This window comes from Betta splendens, chromosome 17 (assembly GCF_900634795.4).
Source record: "Betta splendens chromosome 17, fBetSpl5.4, whole genome shotgun sequence".
NCBI lineage: Eukaryota > Metazoa > Chordata > Actinopteri > Anabantiformes > Osphronemidae > Betta > Betta splendens.
Genome location: NC_040897.2, coordinates 7,604,572 through 7,628,626, shown reverse-complemented (window position 1 = coordinate 7,628,626; position 24,055 = coordinate 7,604,572). Strand labels below are relative to the sequence as shown.

At 50.4% G+C, this 24,055-nt stretch overlaps 3 protein-coding genes and 1 long non-coding RNA gene across 5 annotated transcripts; 1 reads left to right on the top strand and 3 right to left on the bottom strand.

The window, feature by feature from the left end:
- Positions 1-113: 113 nt before the first annotated feature.
- LOC114844058 (discoidin domain-containing receptor 2-like) lies at positions 114-7,932 on the bottom strand. 2 transcript variants are annotated; one of them, XM_055503847.1, is made up of 17 exons: positions 7,885-7,932; positions 7,403-7,804; positions 6,847-6,955; positions 5,938-6,040; positions 5,432-5,669; positions 4,927-5,074; positions 4,308-4,410; positions 4,008-4,191; positions 3,487-3,727; positions 3,306-3,362; positions 2,689-2,825; positions 1,996-2,412; positions 1,714-1,841; positions 1,383-1,598; positions 1,053-1,287; positions 823-972; positions 114-740 (listed from the first exon to the last, which is right to left on the bottom strand). In XM_055503847.1, the coding sequence occupies exons 3-17, from the start codon at positions 6,929-6,931 to the stop codon at positions 606-608; spliced, it is 2,577 nt and encodes an 858-aa protein (XP_055359822.1). In that variant the 5' UTR covers positions 6,932-6,955; positions 7,403-7,804; positions 7,885-7,932; the 3' UTR covers positions 114-605. The 2 variants fall into 2 exon arrangements, with proteins under 2 accessions (XP_055359822.1, XP_028986928.1); XM_029131095.3 differs by lacking the exon at positions 7,885-7,932 and adding an exon at positions 7,135-7,218 and having other exon boundaries at positions 7,403-7,799.
- A 29-nt stretch (positions 7,933-7,961) lies between these two features.
- LOC129603303 (uncharacterized) lies at positions 7,962-9,590 on the top strand. The gene is made up of 2 exons (XR_008693069.1): positions 7,962-8,180; positions 8,928-9,590. It is a non-coding gene; the product is annotated as an uncharacterized LOC129603303 (long non-coding RNA).
- On the bottom strand, positions 9,404-17,267 carry LOC114844062 (carboxyl-terminal PDZ ligand of neuronal nitric oxide synthase protein-like). The gene is made up of 10 exons (XM_029131112.3): positions 16,114-17,267; positions 15,699-15,770; positions 14,049-14,141; positions 13,910-13,968; positions 13,589-13,697; positions 12,456-12,606; positions 12,003-12,130; positions 11,167-11,304; positions 10,494-10,662; positions 9,404-10,397 (listed from the first exon to the last, which is right to left on the bottom strand). The coding sequence occupies exons 1-10, from the start codon at positions 16,216-16,218 to the stop codon at positions 9,889-9,891; spliced, it is 1,533 nt and encodes a 510-aa protein (XP_028986945.1). The 5' UTR covers positions 16,219-17,267; the 3' UTR covers positions 9,404-9,888.
- A 3,727-nt stretch (positions 17,268-20,994) lies between these two features.
- LOC114845176 (regulator of G-protein signaling 5-like) lies at positions 20,995-22,448 on the bottom strand. The gene is made up of 5 exons (XM_029133052.3): positions 22,300-22,448; positions 22,100-22,189; positions 21,951-22,012; positions 21,685-21,848; positions 20,995-21,599 (listed from the first exon to the last, which is right to left on the bottom strand). The coding sequence occupies exons 1-5, from the start codon at positions 22,341-22,343 to the stop codon at positions 21,429-21,431; spliced, it is 531 nt and encodes a 176-aa protein (XP_028988885.1). The 5' UTR covers positions 22,344-22,448; the 3' UTR covers positions 20,995-21,428.
- Between the last annotated feature and the right edge of the window lie 1,607 nt (positions 22,449-24,055).

Genomic DNA, 24,055 nt, shown 5'->3' with positions numbered 1-24,055 from the left:
TGATTGAAAGCGTTTGTCCAAGAGACCACAGGGAAAGAAAGTTACGCAAAAAAGTTTTTTCTTTCTCTTCTCGTCTACTACTACTTATTACTTTGCCATAGATTATAATATGATACAATTGATTTTCTTTATTTAACCACGTTTAGACTTAAAACGTTGCATAAAACATCGTCTTGCATAATAAAAACACATTTTCGTCATAGTTTAGTTTGTTCATGATAAAAAACAAAAATAGAAACACTGAACTATACTAAAATTATTATTTAAATGTATTACAGATTGAATAAAGAGGGAAATATTTACAACCCAAAAGGTATTAACTAAAACTATATACTATTCTATAGACAGGCTTCAAATATGAAACAAAACAGAATGAATAAATACACGGTGTATTCATACACATTTGAATAGACTGAGTGAGTAGTGCCAATATGCATATGTGCAATGTTAATTGGATACTGTACATTCTCCTCAGTTCTCTTATATACAGTTCTATTGAGGCAAGCAAGCGAGCACCAACCAAACCATAGAACAGATTTTGGCGATGAATTCATCCTGAACAAATCCATACTGCAACTGTGTAACGCAATGATTTATTCTATCAGCTATGCCAGACTCTCCACCAGCTGAGTGTGTATGTCCTGAAAACTTGGCCTCTGCTTGGCATTTCTCCTCCAGCAGCTCAGCATCAGATCACTGTAGACTTTATCGGGACAGTACGGCGGCTTTGGCAGATACACCTGGAAGAACGATGCAAGTACACACACGGGATTAATGGTGCAAGCTGGGTTGTTCTCCACCACTTTAGGCTCTAACGCTCACCTGTTTGCCCTGGTCCCTGAAAAACTCCCCCGTGTTTTCAATGACCTGCTCGTCAGAGAGCTGGGAGTAAGGCTGCTCCTTACACAGAGTCAGAATCTCCCACAGAGTCACACCAAACGCCCACACGTCACTGGCCATGGTGAACTTCCCCTAGAAACACACGCAAAATCAATTCTATTTCTGCTTCCATGAGGTTACTCACTGTCCTCCTACCTCGGAGTGTCACTCACCAGTAGGATGCTCTCCCAGGACATCCAGCGAATGGGCAGGACGGCCCGGCCCTGGATCCGGTAGTAGTCGCCTCTGTACAGGTTTCGGCTCATGCCGAAGTCGGCGATCTTTATGGTGTAGTTCTTACCCACCAGGCAGTTGCGCGTCGCCAGGTCACGGTGGACGAAGTTAAGAGAGGACAAATATTTCATACCAGACGCAATCTGCGCCGCCATGCCGATCAGTTTCCTGTCGCTAAAGGCAGGAGGAGATCACAAAGAAAGAGACGCACTGAGTACGTGGACACGCTAATTTGTGTTTCCCTCATAACAGGTTTAACACAATCCTACCAGACCATGCTCCTCTCCTCCTTCTCTTCCCACTCTGTCCTGTCCTCAGCGGCCTGTCTGAGCCTGAGGTTGCACAGGAACTGGTTCAGGTCCCCGTTCTCCATGTACTCAGTGATCATACACAGGGGGTCCGAGTCCACACACACGGCCAGCAGGCGGACAATGTTGGGGTCTCTCAGACGAGACATGATTCGGATCTCCTTCAGAAAGTCGTTCCTGCAGCAGAACGGGGACGGACAAGAGCAACTCAGCGCGTGGACGATGAATAAAACCTGGACAATAAGCACATCTTAACACACACACACACTCAGTGAATATCCTCCATGTTTACCTAGCGTTCTTGTTGGCATCTTCCCGCAGCGTTTTAACAGCAACAAGCAGAGGAGACATATTGTTTCCCTCTATACACAAATCCTCATTCAGGAAGTCCTGCATGTCCTCCGCCTCACATAAGTGCACCTGTTTAAAATGGCATGTTGTCAGTCTCTCATCCACCTGGAACCACTTCAAACCATCTGTTCAACTTTGATAAGACTAAGTACTGTCTATTTGCGAGAATGCACTACATAGTTACACTGTCCCAACTATATGCCAACAGGAAACCCATATATACTTCTCCAAACTGGCCCTCTCCCAGCTTCTCTTTGAAGGTGAGCTTGTTTCTGGGGAACTCTTTCAACGAGGAATCAGTGCCAGCAAAGAGGCTGATGTTGACAGCTGTGACGGGGCAGGTGCTGCTTTCTGAAGACTCCTGCAGGCTGATGATGTCTGCCTCCGCATAATGGGGGGCATTGTCCGAACAGGCCGCCTCCGGCTTCTCTACGGGCTCTGCGGACTGCGCGAACTCGGGCAGCTTTCGGATGAGGCGCGAGGGCTCCTGGTAGTCGGCGCACAGGGGGAAGATCCTTTCGTACGTGGAGGTTGAGGCGGAGCCCTCCTCACTGGACAGGGAGGAGTGGTGGAAGGAGAAGGCCCGGGTTTGGTCGGCGAGGCGCGCCGTGAGCTCGTCGTCCAGCATGCGACGGGAGGCCTGGTTTAAAAGAGCTCCGTTTTCATCCAGTCATTTGCAAGATAGATTTGAAAGAACAAAAACGTCACATGGAAATCGTTTCACCGTGCAATGTTTTCATCATCGGCATAAATTTACATGAAGCAGACAATGTTGCAGTTTGGTCTCTCAACCGTTTCTGGGGCTCCTAGTTTAGTTATTCTTCATCTAAAGTGTTTGCATTCCTGCCTGTGTTTTTATTGTTATTTAAAAAAATACTATTTGTGTTGAAATCGTAAGGAAAACACATTCTCTTACCTTTTCAAGCATCTTTTGCCAGACTTGCCGCCACAAGATAATGACTATAATGGCCAATAAGATGGCTATGACCGCCACCAAGCAGCCAATCAAGATCCTGGTGTTGCTGTCATCGAGTTTATGAGTAGGATCATACCCTGTAAATTGAGAAAAATTGACACATTTTTTATTCCATCAAACAAGCTGTTCTCATAATAAATACTTATATAATCATAATAATATTAAGCCACCAACCGAGGAATTTATCTCCAGCATGTTAAGTTATATGCTGCCAGTAGGGGGCACTGTTTAACCAAAGATATTTTCTAAAAATTTTTTAACGGCGCAATTACTGTTAGACTGAAAACTGTCAGTACACATCAGAGCAAAATGTATCATTTTAATTTAACCCAAATTAGTAAAAATCACAGATGACACATTCTTGAAGGGTATAATAGATTTTTCATCTCGTTTCTGTATCGCTGACTACTGAAGGCGGCCCAGGGTTTGTTTACAGCCACATCACTTTCCAGCAGCTGTATATCAGAGCAGATTGCACTTTCTCTTGCCAGGAATGTTTCTCCACTTCATTAAAACTGAAGCCAGTGGAGACGCGCACAAAGGGTTTAACCACCGACCTGGTAGCAGACTTGTGGGGTGTCCTTTATTGCGAGATGTGTTGTACACGGCTGAACCTGCAAGTAGAGTTGAAATAAGGAAAAACAAAGAAAGTGACTGAGGGACTTGAAGCATCATATGATCAAATCAAAGCAACAAGGCTCTGTCTGGAAGACGACACCCACACCTGATGGTTTTTACCTGACTGGAAGGCCAGCTCGCTCAGCAGCATCCAAAGGTCACCGAAGTGGAAGCGACATTTGATGGAGCTGGCGGTGCGGTCCCCCAGAGGCACGGTGACGAAGCGGGCGGCTTGACTCACGTGGTCCGCGCCGGGCCGGAAAACCACCGGGTCGGCCTCCCAGTCTGGGCCCGAGCGGAAGTAACATGTGGCCTGCCTGAACAGCCTCACCCCTCGGCTGTACATGTTGTTGCAGTAAACCTGCAGGCGGGCCAGGAAACCGCTTAAGAAACACGTCTTATATTATGTTTTCTTGTTTATATACGAGGAATATGAATTCTAATAAAATGAAGCAGCATAACTAGTCTGTCTGTGTCGTCACAAATTGGCAGAAGATGCAGATTTCACACATTTGGGCTATTTTTTGAACATTCTATGTCCTAACAGGATTCGCAGCAGCTGTAGAGGACTCAGCAATTTTAAAACTGTTCCACTTTTTAGTGCAAGGCTGCTCACTGAGTGATCCACAGTGTTTTCTTGCCTTCATGGAGGTGAAGTTTCGGACATGGTCAAACTCAAAGATCATCTCCACGTAACCTTTGGGGAAGCTGCGGTTGTTCCAGCCCACGTAGTCGTAGCCGGGCCACATGCCATAGATCTGGCTGTGGAGGAAGTCGTCCAGACCCCAGGTGCCGTCCGTCAACTGGCCGAGGCCCTGGGTGAGTCTGGAGGAGAGAAGGGCGAAGAGGTGGAAAAACACCACGAGGCCTAGATCTGAACGAAACATCCACACCCTCAATCCAGAGAGCCAGTTCTGTGCGAACAGAGGGGAGGTACGAACCTTTCAGCCGACGCCCCGTCATACACAGAGTCATTAAAGTAGACGTCACGACCCCGGTAGATCATCTGGTGTCCATCTGGAATGCTGTAAGACGTCAGGCCGTCTAAAGGGACGGATTAAGGTGATAGAAGGCAATAATTAAGAGCCATTTGCCCGTTATGACGACTCAGCAGGTCAAAGTAAACTTCCGCTAGTCTTATCATGAAGTCCAGTTCCTCCGTACAGCACCTCACTGAATTTAAAACATGAATGACTTTAAAATTCGGTTCATCGGGTTTGATAAAACTCTGACAAACACAAGCACCTATACCAAAAAGGAACAAACTCAGCTAATTAATAACAGGAGGGCTGCTTTTGATTCCTGGACCAGAATCCGTTGTGACTGATTGAACTTTGGAAACCATGCATGTGACCAAAAGCTGAACTTCCTCCCTCACGGAGGCTGAATCTCAGTCCACATGTTCGTCTTCCTAGCATCTCGCCGTTATCGGTCCAAAGAATCTTCGGAGTCCGACAAATTGCAAATGTGTGTGTTTGAATGGCGGATGAGCTGCCTCTTCCAAGCCACATGAATCGAAGCTGGAGGTTCTGCGAGACGAAGTGGAGCGCGGTGACTAACCCAGCCATTCGCAGCCGTAGAGCTCCACTCTCATGCAGACAATCATGGAGTGGTCGGTCACGGGCATGAAGCGAACAAAACGGGCGATGAGGGGAGGCTCCAGATCCTTCAGCACCGCTTCATACGCGTTCCTGTTGCCTTCAATGACCTGCCGGAGGAAATACAGATGAGGAGCGTGAGCGCGTCGGCAGAAGAAATCGAATGCAAATATACATGTTGTCATTGCAGCCTAATCAATTATCCATCTGATAAAATCAAATCTTGACATTTTCAATTTCCGCTGCTCTTCTCTGGGGATCTTATCTTTGTTCCTGGCATCTCACAGCAGGGGGCGAGTAAATACTCAGACTAGAATGAAGATTCACTTTAGTGGCTTGTCACATCAAGATGGCTGCATAATAATGTAAAATGTCATACACACATAATTCAGGCATAATTAAAATGTATTCGCAGTGACACATTTCTAAGTGAAGAGTGATGCACGAAGACCCCCCCCCCCCCCCACCTGCCGCCCCTTCCTGTCGCGCCAGTCCACCCAGTCGCTGCCGCCGCGGCTGTACTGGATCCGGTAGCGCTGGGCGAACTCGTTGCCCATCCCGTCGGCATGGCGACCCTGGGTGCCCACCAGCGTGATGAAGTGCAGCGAGCGCAGGTCCACCTGCAGGAAGTCCTTGAGCCCGTCCGCCTCTGACGTCACGCCGGGACACCAGGCCCCGTCGCCGTCGCCGTTGTCAAAGTCGAGCCTGAGGAAGAGAAGGGAGTAGGAAGGAAGGAAGTAAAGCTATTACTACGGTATGCATGATCCTTTAATGTTAATGTATTCATAATTGCTGGAGAACGTCATGTTGTGTAATAGCACTGTAATTATTCAGAATAAGGCTAATTGGTGAGTCTGAGCTAAGCTAACTGCCCTTCGTCTCTGTGAAGTGGTGGATAAATAAGCATATGAAGTTAAGGAAAGTGAATTTAAATGAAAAGGATAGGACTTCAACGTCAGTTCGACTGTCAAACCTTCCAAATCTCGCAGCCGTTGACTCAGAATACTGACTGGAGGCAGAGATGTCCTCATCTTGGATCTGTCCGCCGGTCATGCCCAGAGGATAACGGCACATTTCTGCAAACACGTCACACACACGCTTGGTCTTTGATGCCACACGCTGTCACGCGGCTGCTGTTTTCGCGGAGTCGGTGGAGCGGTCCCTTCATCCCGGCCTCTCGCCTGCAGCCCTGCGAGGCCTCCGCGGTCAAACAGCAGCATCATTGTGTAGGTGCCAGTCTAAACAAAACGAGGTGGGAGGGACTCCAGACCTGAACGCTCCTCACTTTCCTGCACTTTTCATCACTTCTATAGAAGAAAACGTTGCGATTCAAGTACATTTGATACTAATACAACCCACATTGTAGCTACGGTCACTCATGGCATCTAGTCTTTACCCACTGACCTTGAACCCTCTGACATGTAGTTTGGGAAAGCAGCCAAACAAACGAGTCTTTTACTGTGAAAATATTTGAAGAAGGGAAGTCAGTGAGTTGAGTATGCGTGTGTGTGTGTGTGTGTGTGTGTGTGTGTGTGTGTGTCACCCACAGCTACACCTACTGACTCTTTTTCTTGCACGCCCTCCTGCTTCTCAAAGCTCAGTTTGTTCTGGACCTATTTGCTGTCTGACCCAAGGTGAACCACATGGGCAGAGGCGCACACACAAACACACACGCCACATTCTTGGATTCTGAGCCCACCCACCCGAGACTGTGCTCCTGTGCGCTGCTGTCAACATGCGCCGACCTCAGGACTATAAGGCCGTTATTTCACGCCTCTGTGTGTCATATCGCGCTATAAAACTACGATGCATTTGTGTGGATGAGCGGCCTGTTAACGGAGTCCGTCCGGTTTAAAACGTCTGATAAAAAGTACAAATGCACCTGGGTTGACTTGTGTTCGTACGCTGGCAGCCAGTAGGACAACGAAGACATGGTGTGCGACCAGTTTAACCTCCTTGACCTCCATCGCTCGACTCAAACACCCACGAGTCTGAAAAAAGTACAATAAACATTAAGTAAATAATCCGACGCAATTGTGTTAAAATGTCTGACCTACTGTAAATGAACTACTACGTGGCAGTAAATAATATGTAGGTCAAACAAACATAAAAAGAAAGAATGTCCTTAAAAATAAGCCATATGTTTATATAACTACAATATAATCCTCACTCTGTTGAGGTCCAAACACAGTCCTGTACTGTTATTCCTGCTCTCTCCCACCAGGAGTAACTGCCTTTATTTACCTTCTAAGACCTGGGAAGCAACAGAAGCCTTAAAGCTGAACATGAAAAACCACACTTATTCTCTGTAATACAATTAATTAATGTATTTAAACTAAACCAATGCCGCTCCATGTGTTGAACTTGTTGAACAAACTTGCAGAGGGAACCTGGTCGTTGGTTAAAGGTCACGTAAGAACGATACGGAATTGACTTACTTCAGCGTCTGCTCCCGTTATTATGACACCATCTGTCGCAGGGGATATTCCACATTTGCTGTGAGTTGATGCATTCAGCTCTGCGAGGCGCTGACCTCTTCCTCGGAAGGACTCGGGTGGGAATGGAAAAAAAAGGAGAGGGAACAGCCACGAGGAGAGAGAGAGAGAGAGAGAGAGAGAGAGAGAGAGAGAGAGAGAGAGAGGAAACTGGCTGATGTAACAGTCTATCTGGTTGGAGGACAGAAACAAAATAACACGTTCAGGGCTTCTGCCATGAGGCCAAAATCCCAGAATTCCACCTGATCCACAAATGGTTTCAATTATGGCTCCCAGGAGCAGCTGAGCCGAGCGGAGCAACCGCCACCAGGACCCACTGACAAGAACCGGCTGGAGTTCATTTTCCTGCAGAGGAGAAGATTCAAGCAAAACCCGTGTCTGAAAAAAAATAGGATGGAAAAAGTAGTTGACATGCAGAAACTTACTATACAAACAGACTCTTGGAAATAATAATGTTTTTCCCCCTCAGTCACTTACAACTGCTGCTACGGCAACAACCGCCGTTTCCACGGAAGGCTTCGAATGCAAATATAATGACTGGAAAACTGAGAGACGGGAAAAACGAAAGCGGCCGCTGCTCCTCAGAGCCGCCGGCCTGGTCTGTGGGAGGGAGGCCGTACCTGGAGGAGCAGGCCAGCTGGTGAAACCGCCACGCCACCGGACCACCCCGAATCCTCCTCCGCCGTTCACGGAGACACAACACAAAGCTGCTGCTCCCGCGGTGAGAACGGACGAGGTGCAGGGCTGGTCACGTGGGACCTGCTCCTGGTTTTAACACAGGCCTGAACGCTTCAAGGCAAGTTCGTGCTGTGTCCATCTGTGTCATATACTTCATCAGCACAAGGTCAGAGTTGCTGGTAAAGTTAAACCAGGTCAAAATATATGAATATGGTCCCAACTAGTAAATACCTTGACAGATTAGCGCTGTTATTGTGGTTAATGGTGCGATCGCATCACTGTCAGTAATAGGTCCATGAGTCATCGGCGCCTCTGTCGGCCTGTGGCTGCGTGATGCACGGAGACAGTCATAGGTGGCTCATGTCAGCAGGAGAGCGAGGGTTTAATTGGGATAATGAGCAATGAGCAGTGCAGCGACACGACGGGAGGAAGGTGGATAAATACCAGAGAAAGGTCCCCTCTCTGCTTCCAATAGAAACAAAAAGCAGGTTATTTCTCGTAAGACCATGTAAAAAAAACCCTTCACACATAAAGAATAGGGCTGCTGCGCCGTGGATGCGTCTGGGTTTCTGCTCACGGCCTTGAAACTCTCGCCCCAAAAAGATTGATGAGAGCGGGATGACGCTGCTTTATAATCAGGCAAATGAAAATGAGAGGCTTGCTCCTGAAGGCCACCCACGGTCTGTGCCAGCAGCAGCCGCAGCAGCTAGCGCTAGCGTTAGCGCTGGGTGTTGTGTCTGCGTGTGGGTGGTGCAGCGGCTGACGTCCATATTTCCCATCTCGTCCGCAGCCGCTCATCAGGGCTTAACGGGAGCTGACCCCATTTAATGACGCAGCCGGTGGATCTGGAGTGAGAAGAGAGAAGCTCCCACTCCCACTCCCACTCCCACTTCCACGCGGCCTCGTCCAGGAAGCAGGGTCTCAAAGACCCGTCCCCAGCGGAGCCACTCAAACAGTCAGTGTGGTGGAGCTGACATCTGGCCAGGCCGGTGAACGGACCCGGCGCTTCCCGATCGCCCCCTCCCTGGATCCAAACTTCAGGGCGTTTCACGGCGGTCGACTGGAGGCCGGAGCAGCAGTGATTCAGCAGTTTGTGGCTGCCGCAGTACGGCATTAATGAAAAACTCTGCTCCGACGGGAGACGAGAAGCGCTTCCCCCTGAGTCACGCGCTGCCCGTGCGATCCCAGTGCTGATGAATGTGTGAAATGATGGCAAATAACGGCATGCAATAAATAAAGCTGATTAAAAAAAAGGGGACACGCTACTTATCTGAGCAGGTTTAATAATTCACTTTAAAATGAGTTCTTATGTACAGATGCTGTTTTCTCAAAGGACCTTCAATAAAAACACGACAAAAACGATCAACGTGTCGCACCCACGCGCACGCACGCACACACACACACACACACACACACACACACACACACACACACACACACACAGACACACACATGGCCTTTAAACACAGAAACGAGTTCCAGTCGTGTACAGTGTCTGCGGTTTTCATCTGGTGAGTGAAGGTTTAATGGGTGACGACATTATGAAGGTGCAGCTAAACACGTGCTCTCAGGTCAGAATTTGAATTTCTGCCGTCTCCTGGCTCAAAGGACGAAACTGAGAATGGTGGAATTTAAACCTTTGGCCCGAACGTCGGTGAGTTCTCTCTTCACTACTGGCCATAAATAAATGAAAGCAAATGCTGTGCACTAATGTCACTATACATGGTGTGTGCGGTGTGCGCTTTGAAGCTCTACACGGCCATCTCATCCCCTAAACAATCGGACAGACTCTCCACGTTGAGCACATTGAGGAGCCGGGCCGCGCCGTCGGCCCCCGCCCCCTCCCCGTGGCCCCAGCTGTCCCGGTCGTCGCTCTCATCCGTGTTGGACTCGTACTCCGATCCGATCCCCGACTCCCTGAACCGGAGCAGCTCCAAGGCGCCCAAAACCTGCTCCCCGAGGAGCGAGCTCTCGTCCGGGGCTCCGTCGCTGGGCGTCTCCCCGGCGTCCGGGCCCCGCTCCTCGCCGTCGAGCCCCCGGGAGGAGAAGCGGAAGCACTCGAGCCGCACGCCGCTGCCGCCGAGGCCCAGGGGGCCGGCGCCGGCCGCCGCGGCGCCCGGAGAGCAGGGCCCGGGGAGGGAGGACGCCCAGGCGGCGTCGCTGGTCTGGAGCTGGGACTGGGACGGGATCAGGGGCTCCGGGAACGCGCTGGGGGGCTTCGCCCGGAACGTGATCTCCAGAAGACTGTCCTGAGAGCCCACTGCAGGAAGAGCAGAAGCATGAGGCCTGAGCAGAGCGGATAATGACGTCTGGAAGTCGCCGCGGCGACGCGGAATAAGAGGCCGCTGCCACTCACTGGACGTCAAGTGGCCGGCAGCTTTGAGCTCCAGTTCCTGGATCTGTTTGACCAGCAGCGAAATGTGCTGCAGCAGGTCCGTGTTCTGCTGCAGCAGCTTCTGGACCCTGGCCTGGGCCTCGGTCCGCGCGCACACCTCCACCGTCAGCTGGTCCTGGAGCACGCGCACCTGAACGCAACACAGCACCGCGTACGCGTACGCGGCAGAAACACGGCCTTTAGATGTCCTTAGTTCAATGGGTAAAGAAAATGAATCATCCAGTTTAGTGGTTTGGAGTTATTTGAAACGATTTAGTTTGTGTTAAACTGCTCACGCCTGTTTAGATTATCAGTATGTAGGTCTTCATAACATCAGTCAGTCATTAGAATAATAACATATTGATAATAAAAGCTGCAATAATGTCACACCCCAACAAATCTGGAGGCATCTTATTTATCACACAACTCAGTGGAAATGGAGACGATGCCAGCTTGTGTTTCATTATGTGCTTGGAAAGTTTCACATCAAGCAATTACTGTTTCCAATCGTATCATATTCAGAGGATTTTTACGGGCTCATCCGAATTTCAGGCATACAGTTTGACGGTCTCCACGGCCCAGCATGGGATCTGCCCATTAAACCCAGAGGATCGAAACAAATAGGTCACTAATGGACTTCTGAGACGCGTTGTACCTGCGCGGCGGCCGCCAGCGCCTGCTGCTCCTGCTGCTGCAGCTGCTTCTGCAGGAGCTGGACCTCGGCCGCCGACCGGGCCGGCGCGGGGGCGCCGAGGACGGGCGAGCTCAGCAGGAGGGACGGGTCGCTGGACGTCTGCGGCAAAGACGGAGGCGAGTCTGACTTCAGTAGCAGCAAAGAGAGACGATCAAGGCTTCACGCAAGAACCAGCGTCAACAAGCGCGTGTCCTTTAATCCTAAGACGGAGATGTGGATCACTGATGGTTGATCCTGGGAAGCGTTGGAGCTCGCTAAGCTTTTGACAAGCGAGCGGGTGAGGGATCAGAGCGATCGCTAGAGCCTGAGGCCGAAACACTCACTCACGTTCTAGGGTTTAAGATCCCGTCCTGCTGCCGCTGAACAGCTGAAAATGCAATAATGACAAACTGCTAATGATGCAAAGATAAGATGAGCCTCTTTAGGCAGTGACGCTGAAAAGACCGTGTCCCTGTTTTCTAGAAGTTAAATGTACAGCAATGTTCATCAGAGTCAAACTAATTGGCTCCTCACAAGAACCAGCTCAAAGCAGAGACTGGGCAGAAAGTTGCTCCCTTCATCAGTAACATCCAGTTTGAAGCCCCCGAAGGCGTTTTCTGATCTGCCTTCGACATTTCCAGAATTACTGATGAGCTAAACATTTTAAATTTTACATCACAGGTTTAGAACCCCCTCTGAGGACGTGCAGTACAACATGTACCGCCTGGAGGCGCCAACAGAGCTGGTTTTGGCGCCTGGACCTCCAGCTGTTGGAGGTTCAGCACCTCATTGGACCCCCAGATGCTGGACCTCGTTACCTTCCTGCCGCTGCCCGCGGCCTCGTCCGCTCGGTTCCGCTCCAGGTCCGAGGAGGAGACGCAGTCGATGCTCTCCTCCGTCGTGGCTTCGGGGTCGGTCTCGTCCGACAGCGCGAGCCTTTTCTTTGCTGCGGAGAGAGCACAGACGCACACAGCAGGGGGGGGGGGGGGGGGTTGAGCGTGAGCCCTCAGAGGCAGCAGCTGCAGGAGTGGGCACGGCGCCGGCACAGGCCCACACAGGCCGAGCCTTTGATCAGCGGCACCAGAATCAGCGCGCAGCTGCAGAGGGAGAATGACATCGTCCCTCGGAGACGATGGGTTCACGTGTTTGCGTGAAGCAGAGAGGAAGAGCGGCTTCTGTGTGTGTGTGTGTGTGTGTGTGTGTGCGTGTGTGTGTGAGTGTGTGTGTGTGAGTGATGGAGGGAGAACAGGAGCAGGGTGAGTGTGAGTCACCTGGCGCCGCTTCAGACTCCTCGACCTTCCCCTCCCCCTCCTCCTCTTCCTCCTCCTCTTCCTCCTGGCCGTCGCTTTTCTGCTGCAGAGTCAGCTGGTGGCACACGTCGAACGCCTGGCCCACCGTCCGCACGATCCTCATGGCCTGAGACTGCGGGAGGGGGGGCAGACAAGGCTGAATCATTATCATAGCCACCGACAGGTGATTCATTTATCTCTATGCAGGAAACCAGACTTAAGAGTTAAACCTTCATAAACTGTTCTGAGGAGTCATATTCAGTGTTATCCAGTTAATAATGGGTTATCAGCTGCAGCACCACTTCCCTGATTCATTTCCTCAGTAAAGCTCCATCATGTAGTGTGGAGTGAACCTTTAACCACTGGTCCCTTTGTCAGAGCAACACCCTGAAGTCAATATGTCAAGGTAACTCGAGCTTGAAAGTGGTTCAATCCAGTGAAAATGGCAAAAAAAATTTAATAAAACACACGACTCCGGAAAAGACTCGTGAGGACGATTTCGCGCCATCGACGCAGGATCCAATTTAGTTTTTTTAAATCACGGAGTGAGAGACGCGGGGCCTCTGAGGCTCCGGTGACGCGCGGATCTGACGTCTCCGGGTCCGGGAGTGAATTGGGAATGAATCAACTCTCCCCTTATCTGCCGGTCCATCTGCTCTGCAGCGCCCCGATAAGGCAGCGGGGGAGGGAGGGGGGGGCCGCTGGCCCGCGTCCCTCACAATGTGGTGGGTGTTTCCATTCAACGTCTTTAAGTGCCGACTGGGAAAAAAAAGGCCCTCGTCCTTTGTCTCCCCATCAGGATGATTAGCATTCAGCTTCAGCGAGGCGCTGCTCGTATCCATGGTGAGGGGACGGGAGGCGGCGGGAGGCGACGACGCTGCGTCTCTGAAACGGCTTCACGCGCAGATGCAACACTACTGACTGTGGAGGACACACACCTGAGGCCTAACGGACGCTAATCAGGCAGACTGGAAGCTGAGGCATGAAAATGAGAGGCTGGGGGGGAGTGGGTTCACCCAAAAATGACAGTAAGCTCCAGGATTTTGTGCTGAAATCACCTAAATCCACGATGAGACCTGAAGCGACGATGCGTCTGTCTGCGTTGTCATTCGTACCTTTCTCTTGGACTTGAAGACGTTGCAGCGGAACACGTTGCTCTGCCCCTCCCTCGCGATGTAACTGAAGATCTTCAGGTCTTGGGCATCGTGCGAGACGTAGAAAATCCTGCGGGGGCAAAACCGACACACACACACACACACACGCACACGCACACACGCACACGCACACACGCACACACACGCACACACGCACACACACACACACACACACACACACGCACACACACACGCACACACACACACACACACACACACATACACACACACATCAGAGGTTCTGACCCGGCCAGCAGAACCCTGCAGGCCTCCGGCGCCCACCTGTAGATGGGGTCCTGCGTCACCAGGGCGGCGCTGTCGTCCCACGACCAGCCTCTCCTCTGCTCCAACACAGGACACACGCTCAGACAGCTGCACGTGAATCAACTCAGCCGTCGTCTGTACGAGTTTCAAGACTGACCTTCTTCTTTTTGCGCAAAAGGACTTTGACGCAGTCGGTGGACACGACGATGTTGACCTTCTTCTTCTTTATGTTCTTCAGCTTGAATTCGTACTGTGGATGAAGGAAAGCTCTTATTAACGCGCGACGCGCGTGAAAACAGAAACCCAGCCGTTTAATTAAACCCAGCGATTGTTGTGCTGTTTCTCACATCAGCCGACACGCGGCTCTTTGTGCAAGCTAAAAAAACATCTCTTGGAGAGGAGAGAAGCGATCACTCACACGGGAAGGTATTTTTGAGTAGCATCCTCTCGGGGGGAAATGTGAGATCGAGCAAACATTGAGAAACTGTCAGTTTCTGCTTCTGGGAGCTGTTTGGGTTTTCAAAGCGCGATTTCCCAGAGGGACACGCACGCGCGCGCGCGCGCGGGACACTTTTATCCCCCTCCGTGATTAACGCCGGAGCCCGAACCCCGCGCGAGATCTAAGGGACGTGGGAAGTTCGGCGGAATAACAGCGCAAAGTCCAACATCTGATGATTAATTGATCAGACGATGTTCTGCGCAACGAGCCGCCGCTCGCGCCGCGTGGCGACGGCTGGAAAATCTCAGCCTTGAACCCGCGGGTAAAAATAACAACCCAGTTCTGCCGCGCGTTCTCGGCGTAATTGGAGGTTCTTCTCGCTCCTTCGGCGACGCCGGAGTGACAGCGGTGTGGAACGCGGCTTTTTCACCTGCATCGGCAGAAGCCGACGTCACATTCAGGAGAGGAGCCACGTCCAGTGGGCACGTGGGGCTCTCGCGTGGAGGCCACGACCCCGTGAGCGGCCCCACGCAAGCATCCGCCTCCACGCACGCGGCTGTCAGGCGTGTAATGAAGCGCCGCATCGGCCTCAGCCTCTCAACGGGCTCAGATCCGCTCACAGTCTTATCTCTGACCCACTGACTCGGCTTCAGATGAGACTCCATTAATCTGTAGCGATCATCGTGTCACCTGTGTTTTGTTAATTGCATTTTGTATTTAAGCGCAGATGATAAAGACGCTGTTTGAATGGAATCAAACCCACAGCAGCACTAAATCTTTGCCAGTACAACCAAAAGGCCATTATCCCGCACTCAACTCCGGGGATCAGGATTAACTCCTTCCTGGGCGCCTCTGAGTGACACGATAACTTGGTTGTTGGATTAGATTTAACAGCTGACGAGCAGCTTAATCCTCCGCCCTCGGTGCTTCTGTGCAACCGCAGTGATGTGTGACGACGGGGCGTCGTGTCGCCGGTGACCTTGTCTGGTGGAAAACAGACCGGAGCGACGTGGGCTCCTCCGATGGCGGCGCGCGTGAACCTGTGCTGCTCGGCCGGAGCGATTCAGAGTCTGAATCCTGCCGTGAGCTAAACCTCTCATGACAGAACCACCGAATCTGCCGAGTGTGTGGTTTTCATACCGGCGGGTGATTTATCTGTAAAGGGGGAGGGAGGGGGGGGGTGATGCTGAGAGGAGCGAGGATTCTCTGAGCACCGTGCACAAGGTGAGGCTTGAATTGAAACACGGGAGAGAGAGAGAGAGAGAGAGAGAGGAGGGGGTTGTGTGCATTCACCAGCATCCTGGTCAATGTGCAAGTGTTTGGCCTGGGTTTGGGGTCAGGGTCAGGGCGTGAGTCAGAGGTACTTACTCTGATTCTCCTCATGGCAGCGACGATCTCCATTCGACTGCCGGGCCGTCCCACCTCCAAGCTGCCAATGTACTGGAAATGGAACAGAGGGACCGGATGTCACGGGTTATTTAGGAAGAGCTGCAAGTGGAGCCAAAAGCTCCACTGATAAATAATACAACATGTGTTATTACATGATAATTAAATACAAATGTACGTTCAATTAACCAATTTTATTATAATAAACTTATTCAATACCAATTGCAATTTACATTCAAATCATACAAAGTGGCGGAGAATCTAGATATCATGAGGTCAATAAACAGCATAAACAACGGGCAGAAATTGTACAAATACATTTGCTTTTTTAATTATCATTGACACATTTACGAGCCCTCGGGCTCCCGTCAAACTATCTGTTGCGGCGGGTCCTTACCTTTGCCTCGAAGCACACCCCATGTTTGAACACCTCCTCGTTGTGCATGGGGATCCTCAAATCGTGCGCGTCATCCACTAAATTGTACTTGGTCACTCCTGGCATCGCGCACACGGCGGCTCACTCGCTCCCGGACTCGAGTTTTACGACAGCGCTAGAGACCCGCAGAGATGCGCATCACGCCCGCGTCCCCGCCGGACGAACCGCTCCCACACGCACTCGCACTAAGCGGAGCGGCGCGTCGCTCCGGAGGTCATGCGGGTGGAGGCGCGCGGACCGACGGAGGCGACGGACGGAGGCGACGGACGGACGGACGGACGCTCGGTTCGCTGGAGCCGCTGCGGTCGGATGCGCGGAGGATAAACAACACCAGCCGCCGCCGTGGTGACGATGACGCAAGATATCAACATATGATGGGTTTTTTTCACTTGACGCGCCGATATATCAGCCAGCACCAAATGATTTGCCAGAGAGAGAGAGAGAGAGAGAAATCAATATTCAGAAGCTGTGGGAGAGTGTTAGTCATTCATCTGGCTGCTATTAATGAAGACGGACTCGGAGGCAGAGGGTATTTGCCCGTGCGCCCCCTAGCGGCGGCGCAGAGGATAAACGCATCCACGACCGTCTGTTCTCGACGGATTCCTGGAGCCCCCAGGGGTCCTTGAAGGGCGCGCGGTTCCTTCCTGCATAAGGAAGATTCAAATTGCCAGCAAGTGCAGACACGGCAAACAGTACAAACCGAGCGTGGGGGGGCAGGTGTACAGTTATCTGTACAGTTTAACCAGGTGATGCTCGGCCACGTATGGAAGGACACGCTGTGGCGCTTTAGTCGTGGTTTCTGGAGCTGCTCCATCATAAGATGAGCTGCAAACAGGAAGCGCCTCTAAGGCCATTTAGAGCAGAGATTAAATCTACTAATCTGTAATTAGCTCTATACTCCAGTCTACATAACCTGCATATTTACACAGCACTAACAGACATTTTAATTAACAACTGAAACTGATATGTTTGACTCTGTAGCTAATTAACCCGCAGATCTGGGAGCAGCTGTATTAGCAGTGACACTGCAGGTTGTGGACAGGGTTCAAGCCTCTGGGCTGCGCCAGTCATTTACCTGTCTGCTGTGTGAAGGTTTCAGGTTGTTTTTTCCTCCATCCCGTCCGTCACCGCCTCTGTCCAGCAGGTGGCAGCAGAGCTCTGTGTGCCGTTCACTGCACCAGAACCAGGCCGAAGGGACAGAGTTGGAGTCTATATATACAGTATAATCAGTTCCTTCCTTTGTTGAGCTCCGTGTCTTGACGCACACACCCCCCACCCCCCTCCGTCTCACCCAGACATTTTTTTTTTGCACATCAAGTGTCAAATCAGTGTTTTTCTAGGCACAAAGTGTTCCAGGCCATACTTGAACCGAACAGAAATACTGCACCGGTTCCAAGGGCGGTCAATCGTCTTGTTTGAAGCGTTTGATGCCTTGCTCGGTGCATTCAGTTCTGTGCTGATGCAGCCTTGATGTTTTCTGCACACGCCACCTCGCCCCGACGGCTACTGGTCCGACGTCTTTGAATTACCTGATACAATAGCAAACGTGAAGCAGGTGCTGGCGGCCACGAGATCAGCTGCTTCAGAGGTCAATGAACGCAGAGAAAGCCCAGTTTTCCTGTTACTGTGGAAGTCACACAGTTATTGCCACACACCACCGCTTCTCACGTGGGCACGTGGATGTGGTAGATGTACGTCATGCACGCGAAGCTGCGCTCAGATGCGCTTCGGACAAGCTGCTCGCTGGTGTTTACATGAGACCCTTCCACCGCTCCAGGCAGCATTCCTCCCGGTGAACCTTGACCTCCGACGTTTCCTTTGCAGCCCGATGATGCAGCAGTTTGCTCGGGCCGCGAGACCTCACGGAGAAAGATGTATCAGCATCAGCGTTGAAATCAATAACACATCTACATGCAACAAGCTTAGCTGTAGTCAGGAGCTCAGCCAATGTTTTAGTCGGAACCCAGGACTCCATATTCCCACACGAACTTGGTATCATCAGTGAACTTTGACCCTGATGCTTTCAGCTGCAAGTGTTCGGTCCATTAGGACTTTAAAGGGTTCACCACGTTTACAACGCTGCTTCAAGTCAAATCATGCAAATGGATAATAAATAAAGGAATAGTAAACAACCAGAAAAGAATATGTTGGGAAATGTTGTTGTGGGGCAAACATATCCGTTAGCGTACGATTAGTGTGTTAGATGTTCAGACAGACTGTGGGAAAGGCTCAGTTGAATCATGCCCTGTGAACGTGGTCAAAGCTCTGAACCCGTGGCTGGGCCTCAGCAGAGGGCTCCCGCGGGCCCAGAGAGACTGTCGCCTTCGAAACCGCGTGTCTGCCTCCTTCAGACAACACGGAACGGCCGCCGGCCCAGCGCCGACTCGAGCGCGCGGTCGGAAAAACGAAGCGCCCGGGAGGCGAGTTCGCCGCCATCACCGGAACGTCAGGCGAAGTCTCCCTCGGCATCATTTCCAAGGAAAACCTCCCCTCAAACGCATGCGTGCCTCTCTCCCTCGTCGCTGAGTCACCATTTCTGGGTGCACAAAGCTCGGGCCTGTCTTTATTTGGCATCAGGTGATGAAATAATGCAGAACACGTGGTGCAATAAGAGGAGTGGAAGACTCAGTTTCCACATTCTGCCCTTTAATAGAGGATTAGGGTTAAACATCCACATTCAGACGAAATGAAGCTTGGTTATTTTATGGTGAGCATGGGATGGGTCCACTCAGCTCTGCCGGGTTGGTTCCCTTGGTAACGTGGTAACTATGACTGCGGCTCTTTGTTTTTACTCCGCTCTGCCTTTAAAACCGGGCCGGCTGACTCACTCCCACCATGAGCTGCGGGTCCGGAGCCGGCGCCTCCTCGCTGACACGTGAAGCCGTCCGCTCAGGCCCATTCACACGAGGCGGCCCGGTGTTTACACTGTAAACGCAACCATCTGAAATGACGTTTAGGCGACAGAATATCCAAACGACACCCAATGTTCTTGTTCTTGTGTCTAATGAGGTCCAGCGTTTCGGAACGTTCAGGTTGTTTTGGGCCAAACAGCGAGAAACCTCCATCTCACCCCTCGAACCGTTTTTTGTGCTAGATGATCATTTGTGCAAAAGTGGAAACATCACAGCTCTGCCTGTGCTTTCCCGTATTTGCCTGTATCATCGTGGCGACGGGAAATGAAAGCGGGTGAGGAGGTGTGTTGTTAGTCCGTTCACAGGCGCAGACCTGCAGCAGGTTCGTACTTTCTATTAGAGCGTCATGGAACATTTACAGCCTGTTTAAATCTGCTGTCGGTCACGTCCCACATCATTTTATCTGTGTTGCTGTAAAAAAACATGAATTAAAGTTGTCTTTGTCTACTGTAATTGTCATGAATGTGTAAACGTCAAATACACAACCTACATCCGGTGTATCTGTATCACAGTTATTTTCCTTCCCGCATTTACTGCAGCAAGAATCTGTTCAGTCAAGTTAAAGTCTCTTTTGTGTTGAACCAGTTTCCCTCCAGACACACTGCGATACAATCTTTTATTTCGGTCCAGTTTTTCTCTGTTGCTTTGTGATTATTTGTATTTTCATTTGTCTGCAAAGGTCAAAATGTTCCAGACGCCGCCCCGGCGAGAGTCCAATCACGTTACAGCAGAGCGCTTTCTGTTCACCCACACGCGGCCGCGCCTCATCAGGTCTCTACTCGCCTCGCCCTTTCTGCTCCGATTTTTGATCTGACATTTTCAGGCTCAACCTGCGGATGAATCACGAACATCTGCCTGAGCCGAAAGCTGCGTTTGGAGCAAAAGCACCGTCCCGTGAGTCCATCTGTTTCCTAGGGAGAGGAATTTCAGTTTGCAAAAATGAGACCTCGTCCTAAACGGAGCCTCGTTACACATCACATCAGCCTCAAGAGCAGGAGGACAGGGACAGACAGAGGCTTCGGCCTCACGTCTTCAGGGGCTCAGGGCTTGAACGCGGGTCGGCTGGTGACGATGCTGACGGTGATGGACAGCGCAGGCACAGAAGGGGCTGATTTACAGGAAGGAGCGGAGGCTGCTGTGACTAACAGGCTGTGATGGGCTGCCAAGGTAGTAAACAACCTGTGGAGGTGCTCGCTAGGTGGCTACGGTCGCCATGGCGACTGGCCCCCGCACTTAAAGGTTTCCCAGCAAAACGGACCTGCTTTCTGGAGACACACACACACACATACACACACACACACACACACACACACACACACACACACACACACACACACACACACACACACACACACACACACACTAGGCCGTGTCCCAACTCTGCACTTCTGCCCTGTGGACTTCCTACAGTGTATTTATTGTAAAAGGTGTGACCTCAAAATCCTAATTATTGCAAACCATCCCTCAACAAACAAAGTGTACAAATCAACTGAAACGTAAAAGTTTAATTTGAACAAATGTGTAACCTTTAGTGAAATGTCAAAAGCTGTATCCAGTTAGTTCATTCATAAAGACTGGAAACAAGCAGCAGAGTCCACGTGGCAGCTCGTCCACAGCTTTGCTGTGGTTGCTTTGGTTGCTGGGTGTGTTTCCATATGTATTAGCTGTAACCCATCTGACTCGCGCCTCCTGTTTGTGACTGTATAGACTTAATTAAACTAGTTTATCTAATCTATTTTTAAGGTGTTGTCTATTTATCCCCACTGTTCATGTGACGCTGAGCTCATCTTCATCCTTGTGCCGTCGTTCATCAGCTCTTCCATCACCCAGCGGTGACGTGGAACCTGAGACTAGTTAGCAGAGGTCGTCTTCCTCCCACCTCCCACATTCCCTCACCCTCAGTCAGGTTTTCATGGAACACAACGGTGAGTGTGTATGGAAAATACTGGATCATTTATTAAATGCACTTATTTTCACACACAGCTCTCGGTGTGCAAATTAAACAGATAAAAAACACATCGGACACAAGTCGGTAGACAGCAAACGAGCAAATAACTTAAATAAATAGAAAATAAATAAACATTCTCAAACAAACGCGTGACGCTAAACCAGCTTCCGTCTCTACTGTTCATACATTCGCGCTTGTGCCGCGGGTGCGTCGCTGCAGGTTCGTCTCGTCTGACGAAAAACGTCAGCTGTTTTCCAGCTTCCAGCTCAGACTCTGTGAAACCTCTGCCTCCCAAGATATTCACACACCAGCATGAAACTCCCTGGACTGAGATATGGGTTCCGTCTGAAGTTTTCCAGTCTTCTCTGGGCGGGCGACCCCGTCTGGTGATGCTCCTCTGGGGCCCCGTGGGCCTTTTAGCCTGTCCTGCTGCTGAGCTCCAGGTACGTGGAGGACTTGAGGAACCTGGGGTAGCAGTCCTTCTCCATTAAGGCGTAGATTTTGGACTGGGCCGCGTCGAAGCACAGCTGGGACGGCTGCTCCATGTTCTTCTTGGTGATCTCTCTGGTCGCGTGGTCCAGGTTCACCTGTAGGGGAGGAGGGCTGATTATGAGCACTGCGGAGTGAAGCGGAGCCGACAGCTCCCTGCGGTGCCATTGGGCTGATAGTCACCTCTCGCGGTGCATCGGAGCCGATGAACTGGTCGTAGATCTTCTTAGCCTTGGCTGAGAGTTTGGAGGCTTTCGTGGCCCTGTAGTCCTCGCAGGCCAGGTAGAAGGCCAGGTTTTCCTCGCTGAACTCTGAGACCAGGAACGCTCTATAAAGGCACAGTCCATCTGGAAGCAGGAGAACATCTGGTTAACATCTGGCAGACCTCCCAAACCTCTGGCCCGGCTTAAAAAGCTGCATTAAAGCCCCATCCCGGGGACGGTCCTCACTTTGGCTCGACAGCAGATTCTGGAACGACTCCCTCCACTTCAGAGGCTCGTCAGCGTTGAGCCTGTAGAATCAGACGAGCATCATTAGTGAACCATGAAACAACCACGGCTCGCTGCGATTTCACCAACGGAGCCTGAACGCATCTCACCTCTGTCTGTCACTTTTCTTAGACGGTCCAGTGACGCCGTGATCCGACTTCAGCAGTAAACTTCCAAACAAAGCTTTTATCTCCTTTGCCCTGAAAAAGAAGAATTTTAAACGCTAAAGAGACGGCTTCAGTTCAAGCTCAGTTTGATGTAGTTTCATCGTGGAGGTGCAGGAGTCGTAAACCCGGCTCTCTGATCTCACCTCTCCAAGCATGTGGTTGGCAGTGATTCCAGTCCTCTGCACATGATGAGAGGTTCTCCCGCTCCCTGGCGAATATGTCTCGAGTGTTTGCAAAGAGTCTGTAAGCGCGTTGGCTCTCGGCTGCTCTGCCGTCTGTGTGGGAGAGACCGTCTTTATAGGGGAGGCCACTCTGTGACATCACGCCTCTCAGCCAATGAGGCGCGACACGTGGGAGGATGAGGAGACTCCTCGATTTTCCTCCAGACGACTTCCTTATTTCTCGGCTGAGCAGCGTGGTAGTTTCACCGGCGGGAAGCGTTCACGGCTCTTAAATGTCTTTGTCCTCGTTCATGTGAAACCGCATGTGTGTGTTTGTGCGCCGTGTAACATTTAAATATGTGTGAGGAGGACTAGACATTCTCGCAAGGACAGAGAATCCCCTGAAGTGAGGACTTGTTGACAGTCTCTACTTTTAGAGACTAACTAGTCTTGTGACTCTGGTCACGGATCCCACTTGTGATGACCAATGATAAATGACCAAACGTGTTGTAAATACTCAATGGAGTCATCCTGCAAAAATGGATCATAAGCTTCTCCTTTCTATAAACATGAGGCTGATGTCAGGGCATCAGCCAGATTTCAGGGATTCATACTATTATTTTGTTTATTAGAGTTATTATAATTTAAGACTGAACAACAACCTGGAGATTAATGATATTAAGTATTATTTGTATAACTGTAATTTTTACGCTGCACCTTCATTTAAAACCCAGTTTAAAGGTTCAGTTCATTTCATAATTGCAGAGGAAGCTGGAGTATGACTTCTGTCTTGTTCTATTCTTACTCACTGCAAGTAGGTGGGAAAATATGATGACAAGTAAATCAGGATTTAGCAACATCTACTGTAACATGAGGTCAGATTGAAGTTGGTCCACTCCCACACAGCAGTTTTAATTATTACTGAGCTACTAGATATTATTACTATTTTCTATGTTTATTATTGCCAATGTATGTTTGACGCATTCGATTTTTGACTTCTCAAGGTAGAATATAAAAATAATAAATAAAAGCAAAAGGTTCATGGAATCATGAAGTGATATTACTCCACACTCCACACACACAGTCGCATGTTTAGCTCCATATTTAGTGGCGAGAATGACTCCATGAAGGTTCTTAGTAGGAACTTCCTCAACCTCAGTCTGGACCGTATTCAGAACGATTGTGACTTTGAACGGCCTCAAAGCGGAGGAACTATTGTTTTGTGAATCAGCCTGACTATATTTAGACCAGACGGCGCGGCAGCGAGCGGTAAACGCTGCTCCTCGGTTGTGTCTCGGCCTCCGGAAAGTCGCAGCCGGGCGGATGACGGAGCGCCCGCCGCTTCCTTCGCCAGCCGCTAACAATAGCTCTGCACTGGCTGCTTTCTCCGCTCCGCACACAATCAGGACATGCTTTGAGCCTGAAAATGAACACAGATTAATACAGTATGTTATAGTCAGATTATTATTTTCAGTTATTATTCATCCAATGCATGTCTAGACAGTATCATTTTCAATGCGAGGCTCGTTTTTTTTGAGTTTCCCATCTCCTCGAACTGCAGATGTTTGTTGCCGGCATCGTTTTAGTTTAAGAGCCTCATGCGCTGACCCTGAAACCTACAGACACTGCGATATTCACCTGTAATAACACAAACGATGCTATAATTGCGGTTACATCACCGATAGCTAACGGCAGAAGAGGCGCCTGATGTGGATCGACCGCGCTCCCACCTTTTTGT

What these genes read in the sequence shown, in the direction of transcription:
- LOC114845176 (XM_029133052.3), bottom strand. Translation starts at nt 22,343, where the DNA reads ATGTGCAGAGGACTGGAATCACTGCCAACCACATGCTTGGAGAG. An exon ending in AAGAAAAGTGACAGACAGAG is followed by an intron (nt 22,013 to 22,099) that starts GTGAGATGCGTT and finishes CTGATTCTACAG; the next exon opens with GCTCAACGCTGACGAGCCTC. An exon ending in GCTCCGATGCACCGCGAGAG is followed by an intron (nt 21,600 to 21,684) that starts GTGACTATCAGC and finishes CCTCCCCTACAG; the next exon opens with GTGAACCTGGACCACGCGAC.
- LOC114844058 (XM_055503847.1), bottom strand. Translation starts at nt 6,931, where the DNA reads ATGGAGGTCAAGGAGGTTAAACTGGTCGCACACCATGTCTTCGTTGTC. An exon ending in CTACGGCTGCGAATGGCTGG is followed by an intron (nt 4,411 to 4,926) that starts GTTAGTCACCGC and finishes CCGTCCCTTTAG; the next exon opens with ACGGCCTGACGTCTTACAGC. An exon ending in GAGAGGGCCAGTTTGGAGAA is followed by an intron (nt 1,842 to 1,995) that starts GTATATATGGGT and finishes CATTTTAAACAG; the next exon opens with GTGCACTTATGTGAGGCGGA.
- LOC114844062 (XM_029131112.3), bottom strand. Translation starts at nt 16,218, where the DNA reads ATGCCAGGAGTGACCAAGTACAATTTAGTGGATGACGCGCACGATTTG. An exon ending in GGAGTCTGAAGCGGCGCCAG is followed by an intron (nt 12,131 to 12,455) that starts GTGACTCACACT and finishes CTCTCTCCGCAG; the next exon opens with CAAAGAAAAGGCTCGCGCTG. An exon ending in TGCCGGCCACTTGACGTCCA is followed by an intron (nt 10,398 to 10,493) that starts GTGAGTGGCAGC and finishes CTCTTCCTGCAG; the next exon opens with TGGGCTCTCAGGACAGTCTT.